This window comes from Taudactylus pleione, unplaced genomic scaffold (assembly GCF_031769625.1).
Source record: "Taudactylus pleione unplaced genomic scaffold, aTauple2 ptg000026l, whole genome shotgun sequence".
Taxonomy (NCBI): Eukaryota; Metazoa; Chordata; class Amphibia; order Anura; family Myobatrachidae; genus Taudactylus; species Taudactylus pleione.
This window is the reverse complement of record NW_028284428.1, coordinates 9,920,761-9,948,533: the sequence shown is the minus strand read 5'-3', so window position 1 is coordinate 9,948,533 and position 27,773 is coordinate 9,920,761. Positions and strand designations below refer to the sequence as shown.

Below are 27,773 nucleotides of genomic sequence, written 5' to 3'. Positions count from 1 at the left end.
CCACTCTCAGGTGGAAAGCTAACAAGCCTGTTACCAGGCTGCGAGAACCAAAACCTGGAGTGGCCGTGGGTGGAGCCCTCCCTCTCCTCTCACCCACAACCCCCAGGTCCCAAACCGGCTTTTCAAAAAGCCGAAACTCAAGCCTACTACACTGCAGACTTTCTCCTGGGGGTTTAAAACACAAAAGACAGGAATCTGGGACAAATGTACCTGCCACAGACCACTTTACCAGTGATGATCCTATCACAAAATGTATATATATATATATATATATATATATATATATACACACACACACATATTTATATACAGTACCGGTCAAAAGTTTGGACACACCTTCTCATTCAATAGTTTTTGTTTATTTAAATTATTTTCAACATAGATTAATACTGAAGACATCAAAACTATGAAAGAACACATATGGAATTATGTTTTAAACAAAAAAGTGTTAAACAAATCAAAATATGGTTTATATTTTAGATTCCTCAAAGTAGCCCCCTTTTGCTTTGATGACAGCTTTGCACACTCTTGGCATTCTCTCAATCAGCTTCATGAGGTTGTCTCCTGTAATGGTTTTGAATTAACAGGTGTGCCTTGTCAAGAGTCAATCTGTGGAATTACTTGCCTTTTAAATGTGTTTGAGACCATCAGTTGTGTTGTGCAGAGGTAGGGTTAGTACACAGTGGACACCACTATTTGACTACTGTTGTAATCCATATTATGGCACCAACCACTCAACTCAGTAAAGAGAAATTACAGTCCATCATTACTTTAAGACATGAAGGTCAGTCGATACGTAAAATTTCAAGAACTTTGAATGTATTCTCAAGTGCAGTTGCAAAAACCATCAAACGCTATGATAAAACTGGCTCTCATGAGGACCGCCCCAGGAAAGGAAGACCAAGAGTTACCTCTGCTGCAGAGGATAAGTTCATTAGAGTTATCAGCCTCAGAAACCGCTACTTAACAGCAGCTCAGATTAGAGACCACATAAAGTCTTCACAGAGTTCAAGTAGCAGACAAATCTCAAAATCAACTGTTCAGATGAGACTGCGTGAATCAGGCTTTCATGGTCGTATTGCTGCGAAGAAGCCACTACTGAGGATGAACAACAAGAAGAGGAGAATTGTTTGGGCCAAGAAACACAAGGAATGGACATTAGACCAGCGGAAATTTGTACTTTGGTCTGATGAGTCCAAATTTGAAATTTTTGGTTCCAACCGCCGTGTCTTTGTGAGACGCAGAGAAGGTGAGTGGATGGTTTCTGCATGTCTGGTTCCCACTGTGAAGCATGGAGGAGGAGGTGTGATGGTGTGGGGGTGCTTTGCTGGCGACACTGTTGGTGATTTATTCAAAATTCAAGGCACACTTAACCAGCATGGCTACCACAGCATTCTGCAGCGCCATGCCATCCCATCTGGTTTGTGCTTACTGGGACCATCATTTGTTTTTCAACAAGACAATGACCCCAAACACACCTCTAGGCCATGTAAGGGCTACTTGACCAAGAAGGAAAGTGATGGAGTGCTATGTCAGATGACCTGGCCTCCAGAATCACCCGACCTAAACCCAATTGAGCTGGTTTGGGATGAGTTGGACCGCAGAGTGAAGGAAAAGCAGCCAACAAGTGCACCTCTGGGAACTCCTTTAAGACTGTTGGAAAACCATTCGAGGAGACTACCTCATGAAGCTGCACTCAATGGACTTTTCATTGGCTATAAATAACTTAGTCCATAGGTCCTGCAATGTTTTGAGGCAATATTTTCACTGGCAGAGATTCTGCTGTGAAAACTCTGCAGCAAGTATGGGAGATCAGGAGGCCTGCTTAGGGAATCATAAGGAAATGTATACTGTAGCTGCAGAAAGGTCTCCTTTTCTAATAATATGTATAAATGTATATAGTGACAGTGTGCTATTATTTATATACAGAGTTTCAACATACTACTTACAAAATATATATATTTGCAGCAAAGGCTGTGAACTGAATTTGTTACATTCAACAAATGTAACAAATTATTTCAACAATAGAAAAGGTAATGCATTGATTTGTTTTATTATAAATGCTCACAACTTTTTTTATTTTACCTTTGTTTGTTTTTGTAAATGATTAATTATTTGCATTAGCGCATAATGCCCTGTGCATAGTTGCCTAGCATACAGCTATAGTTGTAATTGCTTATATTGTGTGTTTAGGAGATTCCTATCCAAAATATGGAGCTTTTAACAATAGGCTGCAATGTTTTAAATATACCACAATATACTATTACATTGACACGTGATATCATCACAAGTATCCTATATATTTTTTGTAGCAGAGATCTACTGCTTTGCAAAGAAACAGAAAGATAGTTCATCAGGTTTGCTTTTATACAGTCCATATTTTCCCATTGTTTCTCATACTGGAACAGATGAATATGTGGATTAGGGCTGGCTTTTCAGGGGTGCATAGTATGCACGTAATGTCCTTCTCCCAACCATTTTGTTTTAACACATTGGTGGAAATGCACATGCGTCACTGTTTAAAAGCACACAGACACAGACTACGCTGGCAGCTTCTGGTCCAAGTAACCCAACCCCCACCAGCGTTCCTCATAGTAATAGAAATATCAATATATAATAGTCCACTTAGTTTGTATTCACCTACCATAAGGTTACTTAATTACAGTGGTTTCAAGGAGTACTCTAGATACATTGTTTTGTTTTAGAGAATAAGTCCCTTCTCCAGGATGTGACATAAAGGGGATTTTTCGCTGATAATCCCCGTTTTTCGCCTATTTTTTTTATCCTGATATCCTATTTGTTTGGCCAAACAAATAGGATTTTTTGGGGGCGAAAACACATAGGATCTGTAATAAGTTCACGGACCTATGTGTTTCCGACATCGCAGTTGCAAAAACACTGCACTTTTCGGTAGAGATGTGCGGGTTCGGCTTTACTCTGATCTTTTCACCACATTAGCGCAAGTTCGGATTAGTTCGGATTTATTTTATTGGCTATCCAAAGTACATCTCTACTTTTCGGGGATACATCAGGTCCTGAAAAAAAAAGCCCAGATAAGTGCCGCATCGGACTGAACTTCGGGGGTAATTGGATAGCCCTTGGGGATACATTAGCGCCCAAACAATGTACGGGGCTAATTGGATAAAGCCCAATGACTGCCAGAGTTTGGTGGTATTACCTACACAGACATTCTCACAGCAACTATCCCAGGTTCTACAAGAGAAAATAGTGTATATATGTAAAACAAAAAGTAACCCCTGTGCTTAAAAAAAACAAGGTGCAGCTCGATTTAAAATAGGTGATTGCCTCACCCAACAAACATATATAGATATAAGGAAATGCAAACTCAGCACATATCTAACATATATAGATATAAGGGAAGCAAAACCATCTGTAATGCTAGCATATAAGGAGTTTGTGATGAAGTAGCCAAAATAAATCACATTTCTGGTTTGTTTGTTTTTTTGGTTGTCCAGAAAGTGGGACTGAAGTATGGGAATTCACCTCCACTGTGCATGTGTGAACCTGCTTGTTGGATCAGTTTGGCCCGTCAAAGTGGTTACCTACTGCATGTAGTATAACCAGGGTAGAGTGAAAAAGTGCATACGCATCCTACATATTTGGAAGAGTGGCTACAGAAGAGTGTTGAAAATACTGGTTGAAATTACTTATGACTATCATCATCTAATATTGACATATCTCGATATTCCTAATTGAGGAGCGCTGGGTTTGCTTTCCTTATATCTACAAGAGAAAAGTCCACACAGTGTAGGTGCATTAACCCTCTCATACAGCCTATATATGACTTCAATTTATATACTTGCACAACAACTTTCGCAATGCATATTGGCAAAGCTACCGACTATATTAGATCCTGGGACATTCTGTCATTGCATCTTGACCCTATCATTTATTGCCTCTCTGTGAAATGACCTTCTATCATTTATTGCCACTCTGTGAAATGACCCTCTATCATTTATTGCCACTCTGTGAAATATGTTAAAGCTGCTATTTTTTAAAATATATATCTGTCTAGTTGCCATGGTAATTGTACTGTACTTTGGGGGTCATTCAGACCCGCTCGTGAGCGGCAGTACGCTCGCAAGTGGGTCGATGTCCCCCCACTGCGCATGCGCACGACGGAGGGAGCTCCGTCGTGCGCATGCGCGAGACCCGGCGAGCGACGGGCTCTTTATCGCTCCGGGTCTCGCACCAAAGGGGGAGTGCTGTCGATGTTGATTGACAGCACGCCCCCTTTGGTGGGCGTGCCGGGGGTGTGCCTGCCAGACGGAGGCGTTCCCATGGGAACGCCTACCGTCTCAAGCCGGCCCCACTGACATCACTAGTGATGTCAGTGGGAGTGATTTTGGCTCTGATAGAGCCAAAATCACTCCAGGGCTTGCGGCAGCGAGACCCTACCGCAGGGTCTCCGTCGCAAGCCCGATGGTCGCGATGGTCAAGACCATCGCGACCAGCATCATGGACGCTCGCTATAGCTGTGGGTGGTAACCCACAGCTATGTGAGCGTCCGTGAGGACGCTCCAAAAAAAGGTAGGAGGGCCCTGATTCAGAGCGAGCGCTCTGGTCAGAGCGTTCAGCTCTGAATCAGTCCCTGTGTTGTATAAATCCATTCCAGCTTTTTGCATATGCATGTCATGTTTTCATATCTTCTGAAAGGGCACTCAATTTAAGGGGTCAATTTAATTAGGCGCGTATTAGTCATGGTCGCAAGTAGGTGAAGCAACATGCCGCACTTACGGTACTTGCAGATTTTTGTTTGCAACCCCATAGGACTGCAGACAAAAATCCACAAGTCATGTGAGAGATTGGACCACCTCGTGTTTAATTGAATTGACCCCTAAGAATGAGTAAAGCAGGAAATATGTATGTTTTATAAGCATAAATACTATGCATCTGTAAATATATCTTATTCACCTACCAACTCATTTATAATCCCTTCCCACAAAGCAAAATCACAATGGTGCAAACCTAGACACAACATATAACCATAGCCTGATCCATGTAATTCCTTTCTTAAGCAAGTGCATCACTGCTTCACTGCCCTGGACCTATGGTTCCATACAGACCAGGGATTATCTGTGTTGACAAAAAAAAAAGTGATACAGGGGACAACTACGCAAAAGGGGCTGCAAAAATGGAAGATGCCAAGAGGAAGATCACCAACTCCCAAATACACTACCAATCAAAACAAAAAGAAGGCAAAAACCAACTTCTGCGCCCTCCAAATCACACCAGGGAAGAAGAAATATAAATGCAATAATACCACAACCAAGGTCGAAATTCTCAACAAAAAATATTCATCCTGATGGGTAATATTCTGGTTCTTCTGGCATATATTCTTGTCAAATGTAAAGAGAGAAAAGACAAGAAAAAACAAAAATAGTGTAGTAGATTGTGACAAGGTCCTTATAACATAACAATAGGGCATGACTTCTTCCCCCTAAATCCAAGGATATAAAGTGATCGTACCGTACTCACTTAAAAATGTTACGGTTTCCTCCTGTAACGGTATCTTTGACAATGGGATATAATGTAGAAAGATGGGCGTACCCCAACTCACACTTAATGGTGAATTCATATGTTCATAAAGTTATCTTTCTGATGTTGAAGTCTTTTTCCTTTATATTGCCCAATACTTCTTCCTACTACTAGTGCGACCCTCCGTAAAGTGACTGTTATACCAGAGAGGCTCAAGATCTTCCCATACGCTGACTGCGCCCAGTTGATCCCAGCACTGTCATGGTCAGAATCACTGAAGCCGTTTCCTGCTTTCTGGAGAGTGTATACTGTATGCTCCACCGGGTCAGAGAGAGAGATGTGAAAAATATTTGGTGCTACATATAATATTAATAAGTGTAAACTTTTGGACTACTACATATGGCACTATTTCGGCCCATTTATCAATTATATCAATGTAGACTTCATTAAAATCTGGACCCCTTGCACAATACTAGGTACATGTCGTCACAAAAGAGAATTTGCACTGCAGATTTGAATTTGTAGTTTTGTAAATAAGGAACATATTTATTAAGTTGTGAAAAGCCCATTCTCTGTCAACAACTGACTTTTTTTCACCAAAGATAGTGTTTTCTCCTATTTATTAAAGGATATCACTGCTGGCAGCGGCTATCGTTGAGTCTCGTCAGCATAAGCCATCACTGGGGCATGCCAGTGAAGGTTTCCCCATGCAAAGAATGAGGAAGGCTATTTAGCGAGGACAGTCCTCCAGTCATTATTGCCAACTCAAAATAGAAGCGCTGGGGCACGAGAAAAATACTTTATTAAACTAAACATTTTTTCATTTTTTTTTTTTTGCATTGAAGAATAATCTATTTTGTTCTTATTTTTTCATTAATTTTATTTATTTTTTTTATACTATTTTATTTTTTTCATGACAGTGGAACTGGAAGCTATGTTGGGTTCCTGTGTAAACCAGCAACACTATTAGATATTTAACATTTAAACTGACAATAATCATGATTAAAAAAAAAAAAAAGATGTCTATTGTTAATGAAGGAAACTTAACCTCTGCCCAAATAAATGACACAGCTGTAATGTAATTTCACACAATAACCATCACAATATCACAGTTATTCACTAACAATTTTAACAGCAACTGATCAGACCCTCACTTTCATGGTCTAATGCTGGCCACATGCTGGCTGGTCCTGCTATTTGGCTGGAGTGACAGGATCAGAGAACAGATCTGGCCATTCAGTGCTAGGGTTGGGACCCAAGCAGCCAAATATGTTTCTGGCTGAGCCCTGGGGCCTGTAAATGTGTTTGCAAGAAAACTGTGCACTAAGACAACAGCATTCAACAGCCAATGTGCCCTACAATAATCTGATTAATTTTTTTCTACTGGTGTGGTAAGCAAAGACTGCTATATCAGGCCTATACTGCTGCCTATATCACAGCGTGCATGACTAGCTTAATTTACAGCAGACAAAGTCAATTCCTAATTGCGCTGTGCCTTAAAAAAGAGCTGTTTTAGGTTGCAACGCGTTTGATTGAGGATTGCTGAACCGTCCACCTTGTTGATTCCTATCAGGTGAAGTCCTGTGACAATCTGCTTTCTTAGTAGCCCAGGCAGCTTCCACCAAAAAGGACTGACTGATTTACATCATGCCTGTTTAACAACACTATCTGATAGGAGCATTTAAGTGGAATTTTACTTATGGATTTGTATGAATAAAGTTGTGCGTATTATTAAGAAGTAATTTCCACTTTGTAGTGTGGTTCCTCTTTTGTTATCCTGACGATATTCCATGACCACTATGTTCACATTTTATGACTGGAACTGATCACTGGAACTTTCCCTGTTTGTGAATGTTGAAAGTTTTCAGCGCCATGATAAGGCTTCCTACCTTTTTTTGTGTCATTATTTGTTTACAGGTGTTAGGGTGACAGATAGGTTTGCCTAGCTGCTTTGTTGTGCAGATTGTGGTGCATTTTTGTATATTGAAATCAACTGCTTAATGATAACTTTACAATACAGCCACCAGTTAAATTACTAGCGAATACACCAGAGATTTGTCCATCGTGGCTATATATTGGGGTATCTGTTACATTTTAGCCTCGCATCTGCTGAGAAGATCAGCAGTGCAATAAACACGAGGGAAGTTGTGACAGATGCATATTCAGGATATTTTTTATTCAGTCAGTAACTATGAGTGAGACTTAAGTGCAGTTTACATTGTGATCGCTGCAACGCTTGTACTCACAATAAGGGCTTAATTCAACAAACCAATAACTTATCACCAGTAATGAATTGTTGGCAGCGTGCTAGTTTTATGTTTTAGATATATATATATATGTATTGTATTTATTTTTGTTTTATAGAATGAACAGTGATTATTATATATTGATTCACTTGATGTGCATATAATAAACTAATCCCCCTGTGGGCATAGACGTTGGTTTTGATAAACTACTGAAACAGTGGCATTTACTTGTGAATTTGAATTAATTTATCACAAACAAATACAGAGCTGTACATTCAGGGAACATTATTCACTCGAACTTGCAATCTAAGGGCCTGATTCAGAGCCGCTCGTAAGCGGCCGCTCGTTCGCTCCAAGCGATGTTCGCACAACTGCACATGTGTATGGGTTGTAATACGCATGCGCGAACCAGTCATTGCGGTCGGAAATTGTGTGCTCGCAAAATAGCGAATGCCTGCTAATTTGAGTGACAGAATGAGGCGTTTGTGGGTGATAAAAGGGGAAAGTGCTTGAAAACGGGGAGTGGAGATCCGAACGCAGGCGTGCCAAACGGTCAAAACGGGCGTTTTAAGGGTGTGCATAATTAACAAAGCAGCGTCATCGACCACGTCACTTGGTTGTCTTTTAGCCTGAACTGCTCGCATGATTGCGGTAGGAAAATGCTACCACAAGCACTGCGATCAGCTCATACGCCTTTCGATGTACTCGATTAATCTAATAAATAGCGGAGATGACGAAGGATGCGAGCGGCCAGGGGGCGTTTTTTTAAAAATAGCGAGCGCATGTTTCGTTCGCTCGTTCAGACATAGAGGCGTCAACAGACCGCAAAGAGCGAGTGCTCTATTTAAATATCCGGCCCCTTTTTCTGAACGAGCGAGCGCAAATAGCGTCCGGCTCTGAATCAGGCCCTAAATTCCTTGGCACAGACACACATACACCACTAGCAATTGTTAGAATATTTTAGCAGCTTTTTCCTAAGCATGCTACTAGTATGTGCTGTAAAAGAGTGAGGGTCGCACTATTTGTAAAATAAATCTAGGACATATGTAATCCCACTTCACATTCACTACAAGCCCCATGCACCTCTGTGTTCAAGACCTCCCTTCAAGGTAACTTCTTCCCCCCTCTCTGCTGACTCTCCTGCTCAAGCAGTGTCTTCCAAGTCTGGCAGTGATGTCAGGAGGACTTCCAGCGGATCCTGTGTTGCCTCCGGCAGTAAGTATGACCAACCCTATACCATAACCTCCCATAGCCTAACCCTCCTCCTAGTGCCTACCCATAACCTCCTCTACTGTATGTAGCCTAAATCTCCCCCCTCTGCTTCCGTTCCATGCAGAATGTCGGCATTTGACATGTCGACATTGTGAACATTCTGCATGTGTTGACATGCTCAATGTCGACATCAAAACTGTCGACATTGTGATGTTGACATTATGAATGCCCACATTGTATAGGTCATTGTATATTATTACTACACCCTGAGAAGGGTGTGGTATATTGAAATTGTAAACATCGATATTATGACTACATCCCGATAATACCATTGCACTGCGGGTCCCCAAGACGAAACTTGAATGAAAGGATTTTAGTAGAAAACAATGAGAATCATCAAGTCAGATATTGCTTTGGAACATACATGCTGCAAATTTGCATCAAATAACTGAAACTGCCAACGATGTTGCAGGAGGTGGCTGACTTAATGTCCAGCTGAAGGTGTAAGCAATATCGTATTTATCTTTAGTCTGCATTGACACAGCAAACCAGTACCCATTACAATCAAGCCACCTAGATTAGACGTACCACAGCCAAATACATGTGGCATTCATGTGGTGTGATCACAGTCAATATGAGAAAGATCAGGCCATGGTACACAGTCGGAATTTCAGCCCCCTCTTAGTTCTAGTGGGGCATTGCCATACCATTTTGATGGGTGCGACTGTGTCTCTATGGCAGACCTGGGCCCCAGTATGTTGTACCTGCCCCTTCCTCATCTCAGTTCCTGGGTGGTAACCTCACCCCAGCAAGCACTAGGTTATACTATTTTCTCAAAGCACATTTGTGAAACCAATAGGACACTGGTAAACCACTAACATTTTTGGTTTCTGAAATGTCACAGACTGCCTATTGTAGTGACTACTCTTTCTCTACAGGATGTAACAGAGAGCATGCTGGACACATTATGTTGATTCATAATAACAGGCATATTAATATATTTATATGGGCCTTAACAGCTTTGACTTTATTAGCAGAGATGATGGTGACAGCAGGTGATAGTGTAAACTGTGACAATGATGCACATGCAGAATGAATTGGTACACTAGAGTATAATATAACTGTCCGTTCCCTCACAGTTGGATAAGCCACACTTAATACATTCATGCTTTTCGGGCATTTGTCTTGGATATCAGGATCAATAATAGACTTCTACTCCTGCCTATCATAGGTTGGTTTTGGATTGTAAAGTCTCTAAGACACAGGTTCTCAAACTTGGTCTTCAGGACCCCAAACAGTGCATGTTTTCCAGGTCTCCTTACAGAATCACAAGTGAAGTAATTAGCTCCACCTGTGGATCTTTTAAAATGTGTCAGAGTAATAATACACCTGTGCACCTGCTGGGTGACCTTGAAAACGCGACCTGTGTGGGGTCCTGAGGACAGAGTTTGAGAACCACTGCTCCAAGATATACAGCGAACAAGCTAAGAAAACTCCTCACTAAACTTCCTAGGAGGTTTCCCCTTGTTGCACCTCATGGAACTCCTGTTCCTCGAATGGTTGCTTACTTTTTTATGTCACTCCACTCAGACACACTTTCAGCTGCAGACATCCAGCGACACAGGTGACTGTGGTGGTATGACATTCAACATTAAATGAAGTAGTCTCATGAAATACAAAGTTTTCTTTTTTTAAAGTCCCACAGATGGTAGCCTTTGCTCTGATCACAGAATCCAAGCATGATACATTCAATTGACTTAAATCAAGTTTATATCTTTTTTCCTTGGGTACATGAGTGTAAGCTCTACTTCCAAACACACATTGGCTGATACCTGTTTTTTTACATGTCCACGCTTGGTGTCATTTCCTTGACCGCCACTGCCACCTTGACTGCAGGTGATCCATTTTCAAGTAAACAGCTGTTCTTACTGCTTCAGCCCAAAATTTCTTATCGAGATTTTAAATGAGTTAGCATAGCTCTGCTTCTCTCAACTATTGTTCTATTAGCTCTTTCTGACACCATTTTGTTCTGGTGTATAGGTAATAGTTAGCTGATGCTGGATGCCATTATCTCTTAAGTACTTGGCTGGTTCCCTATTCTCGTATTCTCCACCGTTATCAGATCTTAGAACTTTCAGCTTCTGACCTGTTTGGTTTTCAACGAGATTCTAGTACACATTGACCCTACTTGTTATTACGCATTTGTTCTTCAACATATAAACGTGTCATCTTTATAGCATCGTTGATGAGTGTCGAAGTAATGCCTGCATTAAATCTCCATTGCTCCATATACATCAGTATGCGCTAATTCCAGTGGCACTAGTTGTCTGGATGTGAACTTAGGAAAGGTGCAATGTGTTTGCTTGCCTTTCATACAGCTCTCACGTGTCAGCTACCATTGCACTGCACTCCACACTTTCAATGGTTTAATGTTGTTGGTCCTAGGTAGCTGTGGCAATGGCAGTCCCTTTTTGGCTGTACACAACGCACCTACCCTTTGCAAACTGGACTCAGGATCATCTCTGCTCCATAACACTCACAGAAATTTGGTTGGTTCCTATGTTAGGTACAAATAGTATGACTTCCACATTAGTGACAATTTCCTTGACTCTCACTCCTAAGCATAGTGTAATTGTACCAAATTAGGTAACATGACTTAAGTAGCATATAAGATATTGCCTCTTATACCTTGGCGCTTAGTTAACTCACATGACCTTAATTACTTGGACCAATTTTCATTACAACTGAAATGCCTTGTGGCTCCTGAGTTCATGTACCATAAGCCATTTGCAATGGTATCCACATATCATAAGCTGTAACTTTCCTGTGGATAATAGAATAAGCATGCAATTCCATGAGTAGACAAATTTTCCCCATAGCTCTGTACACATGTACAAGACTTCACTGAGGTTACTAGTGACCTTCCTCAATTTTTCCTGCTTTAAATGCATCCTCATGGCAAGCTTCTAGGCAGTGTAGTTTTTAGCACCTGTCAGCTTTTCAAAACACATGCTGCTCCCTGCACTGTAATTTCTATTACATAGATGAATAAGGGTCTTCCCATACGCACTCAGATCCTCATATTCGACTTTGTGGATCTTGATATCAGTGTATATCACACCAGGGATTCGTGCACGGTGACGGTCTTGGAACAGATCCTGCCTACGCTAACCTAGAGTGATGTTTGATCTGGGGAAGATGGTAACTGCTAGCATGTGGTTACTGGGCCCATAACCTATTTGCAGAGATGGTGATGACAGCAGGTGATAGTGGAAACTGTCACAATAATGCGCATGCAGAATTTGCTGAGAGCAGTAGTTCTCCAGATGAATTAATGCACCAGAGTATAATATAACTGGACAGAGTGTGAATGACGCACAGGAACGCACTCCTTCCAACAGACATGAGCATGATAACATAGGACACACATTGGACAGGTGTCAGCTAAAAAAGTGTTCCATGTGAAAAGAAGAAGTTATAAAAGAGCTTTATTGCCCCTGGTTCCTCTCTCCAGTGTGACAAGACAAAACGTATTACAGCATAGAAACAAAAATAGTAATAAAAATGTTCATATTCCTGTGCAAAGTTCCGTTCACACAAATGCATGTTTGTTGTTCCTGGTTTGGAACAACAAATGCATGGAATGGTGCCATTGCAGAAATATCGATTGCATTCAAACCAATACTAAATTAAATGTATAAATCTTTTCACATAGGTAACTTATTATATTTACATTTGTAACATAGATCTATTCTCTTTTGAGTAACAAATAGCATCAGAACTAAATAAGTATGGTAATAATAGAGGAGATTTTGCGTAAGTAGAATATGGAAGTAACTGTTGAGATAACAATAGTCAAAAGTCATTGGGATACCAGCATAAGTATTATCTAGCATATTTCAGTTTTAAATGCTGAGAAAGATGGATTGCTCAGCATCATTATGTATTGTTAAATCTTCATGAATTGTTGAATCATCATTGTGTTCATTCGGCAAACTGATCATTACCTCTTGAAAACTTTGGACGCAGCTACTGTGCTAAAATATGCTAATGCCTGCAGGAGGCGCCTGAAGGTAAGAGACGCCTCCAGCCGGCATCTCAGATCCAAGTGCTGCATCTGAAGACGCAGCATCGGATCAACATTGCTACGTCTGTAGAATCGGCCATCTGAGTAAACCAAAGCTTACTCAGACTGGCCGCCTTCTGCCGCCTCGGCACTCCCAGAAAACAAGGGCAACATTCCCCAGTTTTCAGTAATGCAGGCCGGTGACACCCCCTCCCTGCCCCCAAACGGCTGCAGCCTGTCAATCATACTGTGACTTGAGGGCATAGCGTGCTAACGCGTAAAACTCGTTCTGCACATGCGCAAAATGAGTCCTGTGCAGATACAGATCTGCAAAAAACAGAGATATACGTAAGCTATTGGGTTTACATACTCAACCGATCCAGTCCTCACCTCCCTCACCATCTTGAAACAAATTAGAGCTGCCTAGACACACATCCACTCAAAGCACATTCCATATCCTAAAGATTGATTGGCAATTGAACTATGCCAATACTATATTCTTGTTTTTTGGTTTGTTTGTTTTTTAAATTTGTACTTTTTGCTTGACTTTGCTTTACTAGTATGTTCTGCTAACATTTCATGCTATGCTACTACAGCTACTGTATTTTCCACAACAGTTTCTGACATTACACCATATTGAAACGTAACATGTCCAAATAATATATCATCTGTTTCCCTGCTACTTCATTCACTTGTGTCCTATTTGCTCCTGATGTCTTTCTTTGCACCCTACCTAAAAAATTAGATCTTTTACGGACACGGACCTCTTTACTCTGGGTCCCATGTCTGTCCACCTTGCACCACCCTGATGTAAGCCAAATCTTCTGCTGTTTATCATAATTAATATACTCATGCAAATTAGCAAATTATATCTGTAAGATATATGTCATATCTGTACATTGATTGTCTACGGAATCTGTGACACCTTAAATAATAAATAATGATGATCATATGAAGTGTTGACTGTTTGCATTTTGGGGTCCCTTGAACTCTAAGATCATTTCAGCTCTCTAATTAGACAATGCCATTAGACCTGGGCTAAGGCAGAACATACTCTGGAATGAGTGTGAAGTCCCAGCGGCTGAATAGGGTCATATATGGATGACTGAACGATAACGATGTCATTATCGTGCAGTCGTCCATTAATATCTGCTAGTGGATGTGTGCCTTAAGTGTACTTAGGGGTTTAAAATACTGCTTGTCTATATATGTAGCCACTTGGGGGTAACAAAATAATAGTCCACTCCTAGGGCACTTTTCATCCACTCTCTGTGGTCATCAGATCTAGAACATAGCCCAGCACAAAACAAACAAGAAGAACTCTTAGTGTAGTAATTAAAGACTTTATAAATATATATAAAAAAAGCACATACAGTATCAGAATTAGATAAACAGCATGTCGTCAAATGTAAGTCACCTATCTTCCAGGGAAGAAAATATTAAATTACCACAGCTCCTGTTGATGGGAGCTCCCAATAGGCAGAAATCCTTCATAAGCTAGTGGTCACTTTACAAAAAGAACAGGAGCTCCCAACGCATTTCGTTTGAACCAAACTTCCTTAGGGATAAAGTTCCTGTCAACTAGTGGTGCTTATATAGGGCTAGACAAACAATAGAGGTATCATACACCAAATTACTATTGACTTTGCAAAGATAGGAGAGCTTATCTGAAATATGAGATTCCTTCAGGCCGCACTGCGCCAGATGCCAATAATCCTTTCCAATGGTCACTATAATGGAAAATGACCTACTAGTGTAATACTGTTAAAAGTATTAAGTTTATTAAAAAGAAAACAGCATAAAACATGCTCACAAGATTGGCTTATCTGAAATTCCAGGGTGTCAGGTTACTCGGCCACTAACCACTAGGCCAATTCAGCAACACCAAGTTCTGGATAGTGACAACATAAAAACCAGACTGAAGTGTGGGAGGGCCCCAACGCATTTCATCGCAAAGACTTTTACTCATCAATGCCCCTGGTCTGGACAATACTGTGTTAAGAGTATGTCTGTATGTACTGTACCATAGTGTAAACATCAAATACATTACTCTTATCAGTCTCTCTCATACTACTGCCTGGTGTAGCTGTGAAAGGCTTGCCCTCGCAATGTTGACAATGCATACACCACAGCTACTTGCTTCAGTATTTTTAGTTTGTAGCAAAGTGCTGTTCAACTAAATACCACTGACAGGATATAATGCACAGCAGAGAATAGAGAGTCTCCTGACTGCCCCAAGCTATCACTTTGCCTGTTATACATATTTATACAGTTATGCGGCACAATATTATTATATAGCTGATTGTTGAATGTGTGGGAGTAAGCCAGTATGAGATCAATTCTCGTAAACTGAGGAAGCACAATGAGGAACCAAAGTTGTAATATTTACCCAGCATGGACGGTGTAACAAGTGTTATGTGTTTTAAGATGCTTATTTTCCACTTTTAGCCTTCGATAATGAACGATAATGACCTGTTCTGGGTTTCTTACAACATTTTTCTGATATGTATATTTTTAGCGAGTGTCATGGTGGTCCTATAATGATGTAATCAATGCTGCCGCACTTAGGTGGAAGCAGTGGCAAACTCAGGATTTTTTTTATATATATATATATATATATATATGCAGCAAAACACAGCGGCACTCACGGGTCTTGTAATAAAGAATGACGCCAACCAAGGGCACGTTCGCTCAACGTTTCAGTCGCTTAGACTTTTATCAAGAACTGTTCTTGATAAAAGTCTAAGCGACTGAAACGTTGAGCGAAAGTGCCCTTGGTTGGCGTCATTCTTTATTACAAGACCCGTAAGTGCCGCTGTGTTTTGCTGCATATACATTGAGTATTTTATACTACAGATGGCACCAGGGCCATTACAATGCGTTTGTTGTGGAGTGCTGGCTTAAAGAGACAAATATATATATAATTATATATATATATATATATATATATATATATATACAGCATTCATACACACGCAACTTAGCATACTCATGAACAGCGTACACACAGACACGCACACATAAGCATACTTACACACAGCATACATGCATAAATACATGCATACATACACGCACAAGTATACTTACACACAAGATACCTACATATATACATACTTAACACACAGCATACATTCATACATGCACACAGCATATATACAAACACACGCATACTTATGTATAGCATACATACACACACACACATATAAACATCAGTATAGTTACCGAGGGCTGAGGAGGTGGAGGTGGGACACCGCTGGAGCCCATGTGAGCGTAGTTGCTGCTGCTTGGCATGCGTAGCAGCTCCTTCCCGGCGATCTCCTCCTGAAGGCATAGGACTTGAGCTAGGCCCAGAGTAGCTGCGCCAGAACGATGACCACAGCGTTGAGAGCTGTGGCCTTCACGGAACCTGACCACCCACACAGCATGACGATATACACCGGGAGACAAGCGGCTGAACCTCCTCCTACTGCCACCGCACCAACACACCCCCTCACAGCCAGCCAATCACAGCACAGCAGGGACTGACAGAGACACGCTAACTGCCCGACGCCCACTGTTGCTGTATACTTGGGAGAGAGCTCTGCCAACCAGAGCTCTGTGTCTGTAGCTGTAGATCCGCGGCAGCTACGTCGCAGCCGCAATCAGTGCAGAGACGGAGACAGTGCTGTCTCCGTCTGTAAAAAAATAAAATTTGGTCCATCAGGGGGGGTTTCTGGGTACACTGAAACCCCCCCTGCGTGTGCGTGTGGGTGGAAGTGACAAAATGTAAAATATATCTTTTGCAACACAAATTTTCTTCTTACTTTGTTTTTAATACATAAAAGACAAGAAAAGGTAATTGAGCACTCGGTACAGAATCAAACACATAGAGAACAATGTATATAGAGAAATCCCAGTGCTGGTATGGGCAGCTAGGTCGGCGCAGAGGGGGCGTGGTGGCCGCTAAAGTGGGCGGCATGATTGCGTCGTTGTGGCCCAAGAAAACAGGCATTGTATAGCATGGGAAGAGTCTACGAAGACACTATTCAGCACAAATCGCATCATCGGCCCTCTGGCCTGCCCACGTGTCTTCTGCTAGTGGGTGGTAGCAGGGGGGGGGGGGATGAGTGGGTGGAGGGATAACTTGAGTGGATCACAATGATTCACACTCATTGTAATTTTGACAAGATGTTATCTGCATTCGGATGCATATAGATTATGGTTTTATTGCGTGGATCTGACTGTTTTGCAATGACCCAAAATACAGATGTGTCCTCATACATCTAGGCTCAATAAGCCACGCAGCTCAACCTGCCTGTAAGCAGCCAGGTCCCTGTGCTAGTCTGCTGGCGTAAGGCTTCATTTTTTTGCCGAAAAAGTGTCATCTGGTACGACTAGGAAGCAGCAGCAGACTGTGCTGATTAATTTGATATGTTACACTTGTTTATCTGTGTGCACCTGAGTCTGTATACAAAGCAAAATAGAACTTAATCAGCACAGTCTGCTGGTGCGTCCTAGTCACATTGCATTGTAGCTTAGATGCATTTTCGTAAAAAAGGTGCAAAAAATATGCTTGGCGCTAGCAGAGGCTCATGGGACCTGGAGCGCCAAGAGGGTCTTTTTGGCGCGACTGCAGCAAGGATGTGTAAGGACACATCTGTATGCTGGAACTGCCGGCATAAGCGACTTTACTATTAAAGGCTCGCCCCATGATCTCATAAAGTAGGATTCAGGGCTGCCTATAAGAATTATGGGCCCCCTGACAAATTTTGATCCTGAGCCCCCATCTCCTTGAGAGATGAGTTTGAATCGTTATCTCTCACAATGTAATTGTACATTAATATTCATTAAAACATATGGTAATTAATTATTGACTAGATTTACCCCTCTGACACTCTGAAACTTGCAACTTGCAACCAACTCCCCCTCCTACTTCCACACACGCACATCACACATTTTCAAAACAAATTCAACACTTATATGTGATGTAGGGTGACCTGACTTAGATGCACCCAGCACCAACCGTCTATCTTGTCCTAGGATAAGGCAAGCTATGTCGTCCTGGTCACTGAGGTAACATAATAGGGTATATGGCCTGACGACCTAGGCTGCAGCCTGATCCGCCTAATGGCTGATAAAACACTGGCTGAATGGCCCAGTTCCAAGGAGCCTGCGAGAAAGCGGGCTGGCCGCACGTGCACCTTGTATAGGCCCTTAGTACGACTGCAGTCCCCTTTGGGCCATAGACCGGAACCTAGGTTGCTTAATGAATGATCTGGCTCTGGGATGGATTTAATGAGTGCCCATAAGGGGCAAAAAAATAACAGGGACCAAAAATGGCAGAACAAATCAGATCAAAACTGCATCACTTTGGGCAGAGCTTGCTAACAGAAGAGCACAAAGGCCTATATATTATTATTTATAATAAGTAGTCCAGCTTATGGTAATGAGGGGAAAGGTGCTTTAGGTAAACATACATTGAGGCGACTAACTAATCATGATGTTTAGAGCTGTGAATGTCTAATAACACTCATGCAGAATATAGCGCCCTACACAGGATGCTGAATATACATACAAAATACTTACGTATTTTGATTTTAGCACCACAACTTAAACCTAATGTTACAGAAGGACCAGACATGGCAACTTTCTTATCACAGGACCATTTTTTATTGGGAGGAGAAAGTAAAAAATATAATTTCTCTATGTCTTATTAATCAAATGATGTTTAGACAGTGACCCCCTGAGTCTCACCTCTTTAGCAGATTTAGATACACCCAGTAGTGACAAGACTGTGTGCACCCTACATACGCTGCAGGATGCTCACACCTCATGAGGCTGAGTGTCCGAACATTACATGGCCTAATACTGTAACAGTGATATCCTTACCATAGACCAGTGGTTCCCAAACTGGATGACGGGGTGACATGAGTTGGTGATCCAGGACCAAATCAATTTATTATGGTCCATGCAATAGGATAAACCAAAGTTGGTGGCTACCAATCATAAAATATATGACAAACAGAAGCACAACCCTGGCCACCACCACATAACGGAGCCTAAGGATGACAGGTAAGAACTATTTACTTAATATATTTGATACATTTCTCAGTAAGAAACTTTTGGCCAAGAGGTGCTGTGAAAACAATGTTGATACTCTAGAGCATTGCGATTCAAGAAAGTTTGGTAACCACTGCTATAGACTGACCCAGGCTGTGGCTCACACAACGCAACTACCAATCCTGGAACCTCCTCCCTCTGCTACTGTGTGACATCAACATGCTCGGCGGGCCTCAGTACAGTAGGGCTAGTCAGTAAGGTGGTGCAGGCTGACCAGGGGCCCCCCAAACCTGCCCAGATATCTATCCTCCCTGTCTCCTCCTAGCTATAGTTATTTAATGGTCCTCAACCATTCAGATATCAACAATTGCTTTTACAAGTACAGAGTAATCAATGGAATTGAACAAAAATGATACGGAACTAATCTTTAATATGTTAAGTTGCAATAACATTTGTTCTTTAAATACCTCTGTTACATGCTATATAGGCTGAGAGGAAAGCATATGTAAAACCACAAATACATTTAAAAAAATAAAACTTCTGCAGGTGTACTTTGATGGGAAGTTGAAGCAATATACTGTTACACGGCATCACACTGGTTATCCTGCTCTCACGTGTTTTGGATAGCCAATAAAATAAATCAGAGCTAATCCGAATTTGCTCTAATTTGGCGAAAAGACCAAGTCAAAATAAAACCGCTCATCTCTACTCATTTTCTTCCTTAGAACAACTTAAAAACTAAATCCTCAAACCTTTTTTTTTTTATTTTTTTAAGGTGGGTTAGCAGACATAAAATGAGAAAGTCATTGTTCACAATGGTTTCCACTACATATTCAATCCATTAAATTTTTCTGTCATATCTGCAGCTCTTTGCAGTGAATGGGGGCCAATTTAAAATGCAGCACTTACAAAGCCACTGCTTCTTTGCCAGTTTTGTACTCTGGATTTAAAATGACAGTAATAATAAATACAAACCACACCTGATCTGGTTTTGTATTATTGCCAATTTAAATCCAGTAGCCAAAACCGCTGAAGATACATTGGCGCTACATTATACATTTTCCCTAGATCTTTTGCCATTTGTTGTAACACACCCTACTCCATCTGTAGCTGGGTATCTTTTAGCTTCCAACATTACAGCCTTCACTCTTGTATACAAACTAACCAACAAAAACTTTACTCCTTAAGGGATATATTGGTTAATTGTTAAGTTAGTAAGTGTAATTTCTGGTAGTTTTATACAAAATAAGGATGGAAAGGAGATGAACTTGTATAACACTGAGGGGGAGATGTATCAAACCTTCCAAAGAGTATAGGTGGAGAATTTGAGCATAGCAACCAATCAGCTTATAGCTATAATTTTTTTAGAATGTAATTGATAAATGATAGCTAGAAGCTGATTGCTTAATACGGGCTACTTCTCCACTTGTCCTCATTAGAAGGTTTTCTACTTCGACCTAAAAATAACATTAGTAATATTTCATTTAATTTCTTATATTAGGCCTGATTCAGACCCACTCGCGAGCGACTGTCCGCTCGCAAGTGGGTCGATGTTATGAACTGAGCATGCGCACGACAGAGGGAGCTCCGTCGTGCGCATGCGCCAGACGCGACGAGCGAAGGAAAGTCCTTCGCTCGTTGTGTCCGATCAAAGGGGGCGTGCTGTCAATGTTGATTGACAGCACGCCCCCTTTGGTGGGCGTGCCGGGGGCGTGCCTCCCTGACGGGGGCATTCCCACGGGAACGCCTCCCGTCAGAAGCCGGCCCACTGACATCACTAGTGATGTCAGTGGGAGTGATTTTGGCTCTGATAGAGCCAAAATCACTCCGGAGCTTGCGGTTGAAAACCTCAACCGCAGGCTCCGGCTCGCAATTTCGATGGTCGCGATGGTCTCGACCATCGCGGCCATCAAAAAGCACGCTCGTATAGCCTGTGGGTGGTGACCCACAGCTATACGAGCGTCCAGGAGGACGCTCCATGAAAATGGAGCCCGGCCCTCATTCAGAGCGTGCGCTCTGCTCAGAGCGTACGGCTCTGAATGAGGGCCTTAGTCACTAAGGAAGAAGGTGAGACAGTGTGACACAGGCTGCCCTAAAGACTTTACTCTTATCTGCAATAGACTTGTGGTATGCAGACAATGTCACAGACACCAACACAGAATATTTGTGAACATCACTAGAAGATGCATGGTCGAGCACTGATGTTGGTGTGTGAATAGGTGTTTTTAATACTTTGATCAATGATTTGCTGATTTATGAATATGACTAAGGCAAATGCTGACACAGGCTCCCACCTACAAACAGCTGATCTCATCTTTTCTGTTGGGTTCATGAGTGTAGGAAAGGGGTTTTTGGATGTGAACAGCAGTTGCTCAAATATTTGCAGTATAAACAGTGTTCTCAGAAATGAAGATGGAGATGTTGATTTGTATGTAGTCATTAGTGTAAAAAGTCTTCATAACTTTTTTATTTCCAAAATGTTTTAATTAAAGAGAAAGTTCACCATAAAAGCAATCAACAAAGTACACAATGTGCTGTAGTAAGTATGTGTGAATGCAGAATATAAGGACATACGTACAATACAAATAAACAGGTAATAAAGGTGGGATTAAACATCACAAAAACTTGGCATAATACTTTAAAAAAAAATTATTTGAACAGAAAAGCATAAAATAGACTGTGCCTGAATAATGAAAGAGAAGAAAGCATGAAGTAAAAGAAAGAAGTACGGGCAAAGAGAAGATAGGAAGGGACACATGGGGTGGGAAAAGTCAGGGGGGGAATAGTGTGGGTAAAATCATGTGTGTCAAGATGTAACAAAGGCAGGTGGTAATTGTGAATAGGTTATTGGGGATCGTCTAAGAAAATTATAGTTTTGTACCACAGTGCGGATCTGAAACATTTTGAAATTAGTTGTTTAACATCTGCTGGAAGACTGTCAATAAAGCTTTCCCATATATAAAAAAAAAACCCATTTTCTATGCATTGTTCTTTATGGAGGCAGGTTTCTATTCAATCCATTCAAAAACGTAAAACAACTTCTCTCGAAACATGGAGACCGATGGAGGACAGGAGTGAATCCATTGCTCTAGAATAAATTGTTTAGCCACAGCTAAACAATAATGGTGCATACACACGGTCAGATTTTTCCTTCAGATATGAACGATAACGATTTAAAAATCGTTCAGTCGTTCATATCTGAAGGAAAATCGTTCATATCTGACATGCCTGAACGATGGACGATCAACGATGCGCGTTCCCGATGGTCAGATAACGATTTCTGACATCTGATGTGTTTGCAGTCAGACTTGGACGATTCCATTCATTTTAATGCAGTCAAAAATCGTTCAAATCGTTCAAAACTTTGGTAAAATCGTTCAAATCGTTTAATCGTTCAATCGTTCATCTGACAAATCTAACAAGTCTGACAAATCTGACCGTGTGTATGCTCCATAAGGAGTAACTTTTTACAACCAAGAGATATTGTGGTATTTACAGAAAGGTGGCCCAAAATTGCACAATCAAAGGGAGAAAAACAAAGCTCTCCAAGAATCCAAAATCGTTTAATCACAGGACAGTCCCAAAGACAATAATATAGAGATGCCCAACAGAAGCACATTTTGAACATGCAGATGTTTCCACGATGCCAATAAGGTGACATTGGTTAAGAGACAAATAACCTTTATAAAAGATTTGATAGAACATTTATTTATAGCTAGTGGTTGGTAGAACACAAAGAGAGTATTGAAGGGTACATAAAATAGCATTCTCACTAAGATCAGGAAACTGCATCTGCCAATTGGTAATACCTGTAGTGTAAACGTCAGCAACATAGGGAGTCTCAAACTTTGATTAAAAAAAGAAGATAGCTTTAACCGATTAACCAGCCGAGAGAAAGGCCACATCCAAACAATAGTCCCAATCGTGGGGTGAATGAAAGGAAAGCACAGTGTCAGCATAGTGTTGTGCCTGTATGAAAGCTAGGTCACATGTTAGAAGCCAATCCAAAGGGACGAAGCAAAGCAGTATTAGTAAGGTGGCGAATAAATCATAGACCCCAAATCTTCCTAAACTTTTTACTTTCTCATTCAGGTTACATTATTTAATAAGTGCAATGTTGATAGCTGTTCAGCCCTGAAGAGGTGTGAGCATGGACTAAGAGGATTGAATCAGTAGAAAGTGCTGGCGATAGCAATTTTAAAATCACGCAAAACATTCACAGTTGTGTATTTGAATAATAAATAAGCACATAAGTACTCACTCTTACAAAGTTGTCAGGGAACAGACCTCTTCTTCCTTTCAGCTCTCCTTCCCACCAACCGCCATCTTCTTTTTTGATTTTGGTGATAATGTCACCGGCAACTATAGTCAGCTCGTCATCATGCTGAGCCTTGTAGTCAAATTCCACAATCGCATCCACTGCACAAAAATATAACAAACACATAAGTGGATATAATAATAAAAAAGATACGTTATATAACTGAGGGTGTTATATTATGTTTGTATACTAAACTACTTAGATTGAACACAGTGTAATAATAATAATAAGGTACATACACACACTGATAATGATGAACACCTCCCAACTGTACTAATTTAATGGGCTTAATCCCAACATGAGGAAGCTGTTCTACGGTCTTAATTGGCTTTACTGCCGTTAAATTGGGATGTATGTCACTGCTCACCATGTTAGCGTGTACTGTGAGCACCAGTCACTGAAGTGCATGGTATATCCAGGGTATCCAAGGCATACACAGTAAGAGTATCCAAGGCATACCCTTACTGCGTATGGTTAAACCATACCCAGTAAGGGTATGGTTTAACCATACCCTTACTGGTGTGAAAGTGTCCTAACTGGTGTAATGCCTTCTTGTGTGTGCAAGCCACAGGATGCACACTCACAGGATGCACACTCACAGGATGCACACTCACAGGATGCACACTCACAGGATGCACACTCACAGGATGCACACTTTGTTTGGATTTGCAAAAGGCCAATGTTGGGAGTAGTGTTGATATTGATGTTAAAATATAGCGCCACTTAAAATCTAGTGCCTTCCATTAAATATATTGGGACTGAACATATACAGTCAGGTGCATAAATATTGGGACATTGACAGATTTTTCATATTTTGGCCTCTGCTCACCACCACAATGGCTTTGAAATGAAACAAATAAGATGTGCTTTAACTGCAGACTTTCAGATTTAATTTGAGGGTAATTACATCCAAATCAGGTGAACGGTGTAGGAATTACAACGGTTTCTATATGTGCCTCCCACTTTTTAAGGGGCCAAAAGTAATGGGACAAACTAAACAATCCTAAATCTAACTTACACTTTTTAATACTTTGATGCAAATTCTTTGCAGGCAATTACAGCCTGAAGTCTGAAACACATAGACATCACTAGACGCTGGGTTTCATCCCTGGTGATGCTCTGCCAGGCCTCTACTGCAAATGTCTTCAGTTCCTGCTTATTCTTGGGGCATTTTCCCTTCAGTTTTGTCTTCATCAAGTGAAAAGCATGCTCAATCGGATTCAGGTCAGGGGATTGACTTGGCCATTGCATAACATTCCACTTTTTAGCCTTAAAAACTCTTTGGTTGCTTTTGATGTATGCTTCGGGTCATTGTCCATCTGCACTGTGAAGCGCCGTCCAATGAGTTCTGAAGCATTTGACTGAATATGAGCATATAATATTGCCCAAAACAATTAAGAATTCATTCTGCTGCTTTTGTCAGAAGTCACATCATCAATAAATACAAGGGAACCAGTTCCATTGGCAGCCATACATGCCCAAGCCATGACACTACCACCACCATGCTTCACTGATGAGGTGGTATGTTTTGGATCATGAGCAGTTCCTTTCCTTCTCCATACTCTTCTCTCCCCATCACTCTGGTACAAGTTGATCTTTGTCTCATCTGTCCATAGGATTTGTTCCAGATCTGTAATGGCTTTTTTAGATGTTGTTTGGCAAACTCTAATCTGGTCTTCCTGTTTTTGTGGCTCACCAATGGTTTACATCTTATGGTGAACACTCTATATTCACTCTTGTGAAGTCTTCTCTTGATTGTTGACTTTGACACATATACACCTACCTCCTGGAGAGTGTTCTTGATTTGGCCAACTGCTGTGAAGGGGTTTTTCTTCACCAGGGAAATAATTCTTCTGTCATCCACCACAGTTGTTTTCCGTGTTCTTCCGGGTCTTTTGGTGTTGCTGAACTCTCCGATGCATTCTTTATTTTTAAGAATGTTCCAAACAGTTGATGTGGCCACACCTAATGTTTTTGCTATCTCTCTGATGGGTTTGTTTTGATTTTTCAGCCTAATGATGGCTTGTTTCACTGATAGTGACAGCTCTTTGGATCTCATATTGAGAGTCGACAGCAACTGATTCCAAATGCAAATGTCACACCAAGAATCAACTCCAGACCTTTTACCTGCTTAATTGATAATGAAATAACGAGGGAATAGCCCACACCTGTCCATGAAATAGCTTTTCAGTTGATAGTCCCATTACTTTTGGCCCCTTAAAAAGTGGGAGACACATATAGAAACCGTTGTAATTCCTACACCGTTCACCTGATTTGGATGTAATTACCCTCAAATTAAATCTGAAAGTCTGCAGTTAAAGCACATCTTGTTTGTTTCATTTCAAAGCCATTGTGGTGGTGAATAGAGGCAAAAATATGAAAATTCTGTCAATGTCCCAATATTTATGCACCCGACTGTATGTTTCCAATGCAACATGGTATCTGTGATATTCAATCTACTGTATAAGAAGCAGCAATGCCTCGCCTTCTGGGGAGTGACAGTGATTAGTATGGTTACCCTGCATAACAGACAGTACAACATAGCTTTAGATTGTCGGTCCTGTTATCTCTGATTTCCACCTTCATTATGTACTGTATTCCTTTTCATATAGGTATTTAGCTCTGTGTTCACTCTCTGCTGCAGGACACATGGGGAAGATGCCATAGGTGAGAGACAGATAGTGTGTAGGGCTGATGCATGAACTATGCAAATTGTAGCTTAATGCCACAAAGATTGCACATAGCTCTGTAATGACTGCTGCTGCCTGGAATATCTGGCAGGAATCTACAGTACAACTGTAATTCACTAAAGCTGCTACATTTCTCAAAACACAGACATGTTTCTTGGGTAAATAGTGTCTTTTAGTATGAGAATTAAAATACTAGACATCAAGATATTTTTTTATGAAGAGTGTGGTATTTACACATACACAAACAACAAATCATATCCCTCCTCCCTCTCTGATTATACAGTGATGGGATTGACAGATAAACCATATATTAGGAAAGCTACGGTTTCCATTATTCTGGTAGAAAATAAAAAAATATGGGCCTTCCTATCGGTTGTGTTTGTGGCCACTTAGTAACATTGGCACCAGTATCATTTTTACTGTAGCAGTAGCAATATTAGCAAATGTGTACATTGTTAAATGTAAATATATGCAAAACACTATAATTACATTTGATTACCCAGGATTGTCCCACTCCCTGTATATGTTAGCTGAAATCGTTAAAATAAAGATTTAATTTAACAGAAACAATATTAGTGACCACCTTGGTGGGAGGCATTCCCAGTAGCCTCATGCTATTAGCATATAAACCGAAGTCAAAAGTTGTATTGCTTTGCACTTAGACAAAGAAACTGATGTAGAGATGAGGGTAAGCATTGTGTCTTTGTCTACTGCATGTGCACACACTAATTCCTTTGCATAATGTATGGACAGAATATGCAGATTTGGAAATATTTTGAGCTTATGAGTCACGTCAACCTAGCACATATGCAGTACCACTGTATTCTCCTGACATAAAACTTGGGTGTATTCTAGCCTTGCGGAGCTCAATGCATTGTGTAATGCTTCCAGCTCTGCAATATGAGCAAAATGCATCTTATTTTCCTGCCACATTTGCACCTTTTTTGGGGGGCACAAGATGCATCCAACTCTTCATGAGCTCTAAAGTGTACATGAATAAGCTCCCAAAATAAATATTTGAAAATATAAAAAATACAGTGAAGGCAAAGAGGGCTGTCAGGTGTGTGTTTTCATTATACAGACAGAAAACTATGATTACTCTGCGCAAGAGGCTTACGCCTAATTAGTCACTTGCTGCTGCATGATTTGTCAAGAAAGGATACGAAACCCATCACTAAAAGCTTATGTCATACCAATCAATCTCCTTATCTGTCTGTACAGTACATGGGTATCCACACTGAGCGCACACAAAGTAAAAAAAAAAAAGTCAAATGTTATGTAAGTGGAAATATATGTATAGAATAAAAAAAAGCAATGTTATAATTTTGTAAAATGCCTCCTGAATGTTCCCCCATCTAAACATGACGCACCTTTTTGTGTGTCCTTTTCCCATAAAATGTGTCTTATTCACAAATGGATGTGAATAGGGTGCACAAGCAGCTTATGCTGATTACAATGATATGCGGCATGCCTACATTCTGTGTTACTGCGGCTGTATATGCACGCAGAATGCTACGTTCCATTCTGCGGCTGTGACACTGTAATGTAGCATTTCGCATGCATATACTCGCATGGACTCGGGTCCTTACACAGTGAGGAAGCCGGCACTGCACACAAACTGGTCCCTGGGGGCAGTCCGCATCTACGGGAGTAAAAAGGGAGTGAGTAAAAATGGGGTTAGGGATGCGAGGCCACTACCCCTA

General features: G+C 41.0%; 1 protein-coding gene across 2 annotated transcripts in view; it reads right to left on the bottom strand.

Moving 5' to 3' along the window:
- SH3KBP1 (SH3 domain containing kinase binding protein 1) overlaps positions 1-27,773 on the bottom strand; it is a 509,392-nt gene that overhangs the window by 391,109 nt on the left and 90,510 nt on the right. For both annotated transcript variants that reach the window (XM_088451614.1, XM_088451615.1), the window contains exon 2: positions 23,324-23,481. In XM_088451614.1, coding sequence (XP_088307740.1) covers positions 23,324-23,481 — 158 coding nt within the window. The remainder of the gene's footprint in view (positions 1-23,323; positions 23,482-27,773) is intronic.